Source organism: Protomyctophum parallelum, assembly GCF_964188405.1.
Source record: "Protomyctophum parallelum genome assembly, chromosome: 17".
NCBI classification, from domain to species: Eukaryota; Metazoa; Chordata; class Actinopteri; order Myctophiformes; family Myctophidae; genus Protomyctophum; species Protomyctophum parallelum.
The window spans coordinates 33,217,081-33,226,036 of record NC_139719.1 but is presented as its reverse complement, the minus strand read 5'-3'; the positions used below and the strand labels follow the sequence as shown (position 1 = coordinate 33,226,036).

At 43.4% G+C, this 8,956-nt stretch overlaps 2 protein-coding genes across 2 annotated transcripts in view; one reads left to right on the top strand and one right to left on the bottom strand.

The window, feature by feature from the left end:
• Positions 1-1,968: 1,968 nt before the first annotated feature.
• Positions 1,969-4,362, top strand: prr35 (proline rich 35; the record flags this gene model as incomplete). The annotated part of the gene is made up of 2 exons (XM_083786916.1): positions 1,969-3,374; positions 3,546-4,362. The coding sequence occupies 2 exons, from the start codon at positions 1,969-1,971 to the stop codon at positions 4,360-4,362; spliced, it is 2,223 nt and encodes a 740-aa protein (XP_083643042.1).
• Positions 4,363-6,005: 1,643 nt separating this feature from the next.
• Positions 6,006-8,956, bottom strand: part of LOC310875124 (myosin phosphatase Rho interacting protein) — a 70,079-nt gene continuing 67,128 nt past the window's right edge. The window contains exon 25 of the mRNA XM_083788219.1: positions 6,006-7,555. Coding sequence (XP_083644345.1) covers positions 7,484-7,555 — 72 coding nt within the window. The 3' untranslated portion in view covers positions 6,006-7,483. The remainder of the gene's footprint in view (positions 7,556-8,956) is intronic.

Here is an 8,956-nt window from a genome sequence, read left to right as displayed (position 1 = left end):
ATGTTGAGGATAGTGTGGATGCAGTTATCCACTATCTCTGACTACATCTACGCTTGAAAATCCTAAGTGTTCATTTATAACTCTGAAAGTGCCACTTTTGTGAGCAAGTTTCATTTTAGTCTCTTCTATTGTTCCTATCCACAATTAATTATAAATATAATCCACTATCCACTTAAGTGTCCAGGTGCAGGAAAAGAAAATCATAACTAAAATGATACGGTCCGCAGACTGGTGATATGCATCACTTGTTTATTAGCGAGTCAACATTTCAATCTCATGGATCTTCTTCAGGGAGCTGTGGTATAACTTTAATCCTCTGTATTCCACAGTAATGCCTGAGAAGGATAAATAATGCCCAGTTCATGCAGTTCTTAGAACTATTTCAGGACTTTGTCATAAAGAGTCATCTCGTTAGATATGAACAATATTCCCAGGCAAGCCAGTGTGTGAGAGGTAAGAAAGTGGGCTGCATGGGAACATTTATGTTCTCTCAGTCTGGACCCTGGAAATCATACACTTTCATCTTTGAATGACCTGGGGAAAAAGAGAAAATAGAAGCCTCACAGCAGGGTATTTTATTCTGAGGAGGACGCACAGTCGCACATCGTCTCTCCCCACAGGGCAAGCCCAGCGGCCTGGCTTAAAGTAGAGAGATCAGAAAGTTTCCGTGTTTTAATTGAAAAAGAGAGAAAAATAAATCATGTAATTGTGGGTATTTTCATCTAGGCTAATTGAAGGGGGCATAAAGAGGGATTTTACTTTAAATAATTGTGGCGCAATTGTAACCAAAGGGAAACCAAAGAGAGAAACAGAAAGACAAAGATAAAAATAATTCTAGAAAGAGTGTGTCAAAAAGCAAATTCAATATACATGCATGGTTTGCTATGACGCACGCACGCGCACACACACACAACACACACACACACACACACACACACACACACTCGTGTGTGCGTGTACTGTATAAGCATTGTATTAGCTTAAAATGAATTATTAATGGTAAAAACGAGACTTTATTTTAAAAGCAAACTATTACAGGCAAGAGTACAGGGGTGTAAGTTGAACTCGGGCAATTGCGTCCTGACCCAGATCCCAGCCCTGGCACTAATGATGCCCCGTGGGCACGACGCCAGGCTCTCATTAAGAACCAGGACTCATATACCCATTCCTCTCACCCTTCCACGCCCGTCCTCCACAACCCTCACCCTGGCCATGCGTTGCCTGTAGCCGGCCTCCAGGGGAACAGCCCTGAACCCGTGTACGTAGGCCTGCGAGTGGGGCCCCCTGCACAGGTGCAGTGTCCCCTGGGAGTGCCTGCTTGGCCCCCAGCCCTGGGCCGTGCCAGTGCCTGGTGCTGCACTGGAACTAATGAGTAGTGGCAGGTACAGTGTGAGCAGAACCGCATGGGCCTCCCGCAGTTTAGTTAGTGGCAACCCTCGGCTTATGCAGACAACATATGACGCACTCACATGATAACACATGATGTGAGTGCGCTGATATTTAACACCTCATGACCTCATCTCAGACATAAAGTCATTCTAGATATTTCTATTTTGTATAGTCCTTAATCACTGTTACAATCTCAAAAGGGAAAAATGAAACAAAACAACACCCCCTGTCCTTAGACGCGCAATCACTTTTTTCCCCCTTTTTACTAAGAAATGAAATGTATTGGTATTGATGGTACTAATTCTGTTTCCAAGAATTTTTTAAATATTACTTACTTTAAAAACAATCGTATGTGTTTTGTATTCCACAGGCCCTTCTCCTTTGGCAGAGAGAGAGGATGTTGCTCATCCAACCAAACTTCATCAAAACCAAAAACCTTCACAACAAATAGAATGCGTCAAATCAAAAACCAACCCAAATTCTAAAAGTTTGTCTAGGAAAAGAAATATCGCTTCCATCCAGTAACTCACTCAACCTATTGAACCACCCACACACTACACAGCAGAGTTTATGTCCACCATGTCTAAAGACGACGGTTGTAAGGTGACATCTGCCTGCAAGCACAAGGAACGCAAGCCCAAGAAGCCACACTATATCCCACGGCCATGGGGCAAACCCTACAACTACAAATGCTTCCAGTGTCCCTTCACATGCATGGAGAAGTCTCATCTATACAACCACATGAAGTACAGCCTGTGTAAAAACTCCCTCTCCCTGCTCATAGAGTCAGACTGGCCATACAAGAAGGGAAACATTATGCACCCAGACCAGCTGCGACCGCTGCAGCAGGCCCATGGCATCCATACACCTGGGAAAGATGAAGCAGAGCTGGCAACGGGGGCAGAGGAGAGACCCAGGCAGCAGCATAGATCCCTGGAGGAGGAAGGAGAGGATAGGGAAAGCCAGGGAGCAGAAGAGGAGGAGGAGGGTGGGCGGGTAGAAGGAGCAGAGGTCGTCGGGCTGACAAGAGAGAGCACCAGCAATAGCATTAGTAGTCAGACCGACACCAAGAGGAGCAAACGGACAGAATCTGAACTTCTGATGGCCGATATGTACTCCCTTGAGGACCAGCTTTTGAGGGCCCGCTCCATAGAGGTGGAGGCCCAGCTCAAACAATACAAGCTGTCCAAGACCTGCCTGACAGCGCCCGGTCTGCTGTCGGAGCACTGGCGGCTGCTGACCACCAGCCACACAAAAGGCAAGTCTGAAGGCACTCAGTCCAGGGTGGGCAGCTCGATCCCCTGCTACCCTCCACCACCCAACCTGGTGGACTACCAGGATCCCACTGGACTTAACCTGTCGCTCCTCGGGGTGGGCTATCCCATAAGCCCTGGCCTCTTTTCCTATGTGAACTCGGCTATCCCCAATGCAGCCTCCAATGTGACCGCCCACAACTCACAGCTAGCCCAGCTGCCTTTCCTGGCGTCGGCCGCTCAGCTCATGCACCCCGCCTCCAGCACGCATCCTCACACAGACAGAGCCCTCCTCCCTCCCCGCCTGTATTACCCGTTCCTCTGCGAGCACACTTTCGGAACGACCTCAGGTCAGAATGACTCCAGCAAAGGGCATAAGGCCTCCACAAATAACCTGGAGCCCACCCCCCTCCCAGGGTACCAGTCCAAAGTCAACCTGTGGAAAGTGCCTGCCTTGCGGCCGGGGACATCCAGCGTCTCCCCTGCTGAATGGGCCTTACCCCAGAGAGAGTCCCCGGATCATGGCCACAGATTAGGGGACAGGCTACCGGTCACAGCTAAGGAGATCACTAAAGCTGGCTGGGGCATGAAGAGGACAGGGGCCCCGTTAGTGAGCCACGAGGCCCCCATGGAGAAGAAACCAACCATGGGTTTCACCTTGGACCTCTTAAAGAACATTCACAATGCTTCACCTCTAACTATGGCAACGGACAAGTTTATTCTCCATAGCAGGTAATAAGATTTGTTGAAATGAAATTATCATGGTTTTGTTGAAACTGCTCATAATGCATTTTAATATAATATGGATAATCTTTCTATGTACAATACATTTAGCTTTATTGCTGTTTGTGTCTTAAAAGGTGCAGTTAACTAAGAGTTTCCAAATGTTGTTGTTCCTTACAGTCTACAGAGTGGTATGACTCAGACACGACCTGCAGCCCAATGGTACCATGACCCCCCCACCAGCCCCAACAGTGAGTCTGTCTTCCTCGCTCACTGTGGAAAACCCAACAGTCGAGAGGGAGCCCGAGCAGCAGGTGGCACTTCAGAATCTGTGGCCGCTCTCCTCAATGACCTCTCTAAGGCCCTGCAGGAGTACCAGGAGGCCGAGCACAAGATCTCCCACCTTGAAAAAGAGGACCTCCCGGCTCAAGGCCACCTCTGGGAACACCTCAGCAAGATCCGCAGCGAGCTCTCCCACATCCACCAGGCACTGGCGCAGACAGCCCGCCAGAGCGAAGGACCCCTTGACCTGTCTGTCAAGAAGGATGTGACAGAGACGGTCGTCCCCGGTGACCAGGGCACGAGAGATGACGACAATCTTAAAGACAACACCACAGAAACGGAAGAGGAGGACGAAGAGGTGGAGGAGGAGAGAGAAGAGGACGACGATGAGAGGAAGGCCTTGAAGGCTTCACTGGAGAGCCGTAAGCAGTCGCTGGACATGCTGATCAAGATGAGTCAGGCGGGCATGGCGGTAGTGAATGCAGACGTTTTGTCTCCCGGTGGCCTTGGCTTGAGGCCCAGTCCAGCCGAGGCACTGTGGCCTGGCAGAACAACCAAGTGTGAGGCAGACTCCAGTGTGTTACTTTGTCCTGACGGACGGCCCATGGTGTTCACAGACATTCCCTCATCTGCCAAAACCCCAAAGAGACCTCCCTCCATACAGCGACTGGAAGCCCAGTGTCCTCCAAGCCCCTTGACAGCAACAGACTCCTAAAACCTCCCTCCATACAGTGACTGGAAGCCCAGTGTCCTCCAAGCCCCTTGACAGCAACAGACTCCTAAAACATTGTTCCCTCTGTCTTTAAACATCAAAATTCTTACTCACATCCTCCCACGGACATTTAGCACCTTATTAGGCAAGAGTGAATGAAGGAAAATATACTGTATATCGCAAGGGAGAATAAATACTAATGCACTAAAAACGGAAAATTGATTGTTAGTACAGTAAATGACTGTACTAAAAGTGCAGGGCTGTTAGTACAGCGCTAATATAAAGGAACAATCATTTTTTAAATACAAACTACGCAAGTCCACCAGAGAATACTATTATGAGACAATCCTTTTAAATGATTTGTAAATAGTGTAAATTTTTTGATCAATGTAAAATGATTAAAGGTTATGTTTTATATGAACAATGTCATGTTGGATTGTAAAATTGCCTTTAATGAAAGCTATACACTGCTGTATTATATGCACTGTATTTCTTTGAATAAATCAAGAGACAAAACAACTCTTATTCACCTCTATATTCTACATCAAACTACTATGGTTATAAAAATGAAACATGAGGGGGAAAACCATGGGAACCAAATAATAAAATGTAATTTGTGCTTAATTGTATGCAAACAGGCAGAATAGAAATATTTTAAAGTGATGTGCATAACCTTTTAGGACAGTGAGCTATGAACAACATTGGGCATCTAAACATGGTGACCCTGTCACAGACAGCCAGTAAACAAATAGACAAGCACACTCTGCTAGTGGCAAGTACATCGCTACTCCCCCCCCACCCTGACAGAAGGTGAAGCGGCTCCATAAGCCAAGCAGTCAACACCAGGGTCACCTGTCCCTCGTTTCTAAGTCTAGCTGCTACCACTGTAAAGGTCAAGGCCCCAAGGTGGAACCCTGCATAAGACAGACAGATTATCAGTTTGTCCTTTGGATGAGCAGCCAGCACTGGGGAGGCCTTGACCCTACGCTAGCCCTCTCACCACCCTTATACCAAAGCTAGTACTGTACTGTATGTCCAACAGAACCTGTGTGAATGAGTTTTCCGGTCTGTCCTCTTTATCCCTGATGTTTTTCTGTAAACAAAACAAACTATAAATCTGCAAAATATTTGCAACATATTAAACACGTATTTTTTTATTGCTACATTTCTAAATCTCCTAAATTACTTAACAGTAAAGTGGATACTATGGGTTGTAGGATTTCACCAGCCAGTTATTTTGTTTTAACATCTCATATTTGCCACTGAATCGTGTGCGTGTTTGTTACAATCAGTAACTGTGACACATGCTATTAAATTGATATAGGGCCTACCATTAATTGGAAATTAAAACAGTTAATGAGAAAGTGGTGTTATACTGTACTTTTACACCCTTAACAATCACAGCATGAAATATGTATTAGCTTCAATGACAAGCCCACAGCGCCCTCATGTGGACAGTTTCACATGCTGAAATTCTTTCTAAATCCTAGAGTAGAGCTCATGTTTTTCGTCCTGTAAATAGTTCTGAATGCAGCAGCTTGGCTTTCTGATGTTACTACCCTATGTATAACACTTCTTGTAGCAAACTTCTTGTTAGTATTTTTACATTTTAAGTCAGACTAAATCATTGACAAAAGCTCCCAAAATTCAGAAACACTTCATTTATTGGCGTTATACATTCAAACGAAAATAAAAAATATTCATATTTATATTTCATATAGAGCTAATAAGCAAGATACAAGTTTAAAACAAAATACAGAAGTTTTCTGTGTGGCATATATGTACAAGGCGTGATTTGAATACTATACAGTGTGTATCCATATAGCTGCACAGGTGTCAATGGATGTGTATTCTTCACTCAGTTGAGGCACAAAGACTACTGAATTTCAAAGACAAAGATTTCAGTGAGAGGTCAGGGATTGGGCCAAGTGCTTCAGGACAGCCATTTACAGTTAAAAAAAAGGAAATAAAAAGTCTCAACATCTAAACAGTAGGACTTGCAAAGGCAAAGCTTATTAATGTTTTCCACACTAAAGCATAAAGGAGGAATATGAGGCAAATCATTCCAGGAGTTCAAATTACCATACAGTCATGCAAAGCCCTAAATAGTGTCACTTTTAAGATTAAATCCTTAAAAACCGATCCCAGAACTACGAGGAAACAGAAATCTATTATATAAGTAATAGAGAGAAAACATCAGTAGCGAGTAAGAGTTTGTACTGTAGTTTGTTCTACCATATTCAACAGAAGCCAAGAAGTTTGTTTGCACTGTAACAAATAGTTGGGTTGAAGTCACCACACCATTGAGACGAAAACAAAATAAAGAAGCGGCTTCCTCAAGTAGTCAAGTGATAAGTGCAACAACCCCCCCCCCCATCCCCTTTACCCATCTCCACACACAGGCACTCAAAATAATGTTAAAAAAACCCTCTCATACGTCATTAAAACAAGCATCACATTTTGTTGAATATCAAATCAAACTCAATATAGTACAGCAGATGCCCCCAACAATCAACGGCAAACCATACTCTTCCACATATCCAGTAGTTATGTACAACATAACTGGTGCAACATAAAAATCATTAGATAAAGAAAATATTGTAACCCAAACAATAAAATACAGCAGATAGTCTATGAATTCCTATTGGGAAATATATATTATTTATACTGTGTATTGCTATCTGTTTTGGCATTTTTGGGGATGGAAAGAATACAATTAAAATGCTGTTGTTTAGCCCTCTCAAAAGGTAACACAGCTGAAGTGTGACAGTTCACCATCATAGACTGGTTACACAAAGTTTATTACCCAAGAAATCTTTTACACAAATTTGATTTAATAATGTAAACACATATGAAGACACTATTTTAGGACCAAAACAACAACTACAATCCTCCATAGGAACAGGATTGAAGCCAGTCTATATTTAGATTTAGTATTTATAGACATTGTAAATTATCCTTTGTGAGTCTCCTCATTGATCATATTCACATGTCAGACAACGGGGGTTACCCAACCCCAGAATATGATGTATGGTCAATGATGATGGCACGACCTTAACCATTTGGCCAGAAAGCAAGGCTAGCAAAGAACAGAGTGTGAAGAAAAACTTCAGATTCCCCAAAATTAAATCTTCCTGGAATCTTTTGCCTCAAAGAGCTTCATGCGTTCCTGCACAGTTAGTCCCTCTTTTAGGCTCTACAGGAGGAAGGAAAGAAAACATTTAATTTATATTTGACTGACAAGGATTTTCACAGACAAGTGACTTCAGTAGTGTAGTGTACAGTAGGCAAATGTACACTCACTGGAACACATCTCATGTTTACTTAAATAATTGTATGAACCCATCATATACCCGCCATTAAGAAAACAGCAACCGTAGGCCAAATGTGCACCAAACAACACAAAGTTTCTGTAAATTACAAATAAGGAATACATTCACTGTGTTGTGCTGCAAAGAAATGTTAATAACACCTAGATTTAACTCTACTCAAGAGGTGCAGGAAAACACAGTAATGTTATAGTCGTGCAAGTTAAACGCAGACAAAATAACAAGAAACAATCACAAGAATGACAAAAACCTAAGACACAGTTCACATATACTGTAGTTAATTCAGATACTGTACAGGGCACTAATCCATAACAGCTGAACTACTGCATGGTGTCTGTAAGCCCAGGATCTAGTTATTTCCACTGACAAAACGCTGTGGGCAATGGAACATGTGACTGAATGTTACTATAACCACAGAAAATATGGATGGCTATAAGTAGCAACACACTGCCTCTGAACATTCTGTACAGAAATTCATGTGAACGTGAACAAGGATTGAAAACTAACGAGGTGGGTTTTCATCATGGGGCAGTATGTGAGTTTTGAGGCTAAACCTGCCCATCATCTCTGCTATGACCTTCCAATAAAATGTGACACTGCGATGTTTTGCCTGACTTGGACACCACTAATAAACTCTTGAAAGTAATGCAAAAGAAGTTGGGGCAAAGAAAGGAGGGTTGTGGTGGAAAGGAACTCATGCAATGTGGGGTAGGGCATGCTCGCTCTAGGTCATGTTATACCTACAGCATATCTTGGGACAGGGAAGGGAGGGGGGGTCACCCCACAATGGGAGTCAGCTGTCCAATGAAACTTGTTCAGTGACAGACTGCCGGACAAAACAAAAAACAAAAAAACACAGGTGACAATCTTACAATGCATGAACATCACTTTGACTTACAGTACTGCTCTTGCCAACACGGAATACATATACAGTACATACATACAGTACATACATGTACAATGATAGTGACTTTCACAAAAACACAAAGACAAATTGAAGTTAGACTCACTCAAGATTGTGTAAATGTCATTGCCGTCAAGTAGGGCTGCAACTAACTGATTAACCCATCCTGACAGTTTTCATTCTGACCTGAGATCAGATTCTAAAAATGTCTTCTACATCCTGACAGTTTTCATTCTGACCTGAGATCAGATTCTAAAAAATGTCTTCTATGTCAGTCGCTCTTCGATTTTTCAAAAATACGAATAGCTCGTAGCGCGCGCTATGAGCTTGTAGATCTGCTATTTTTCAATAGCTAAAGCACGAC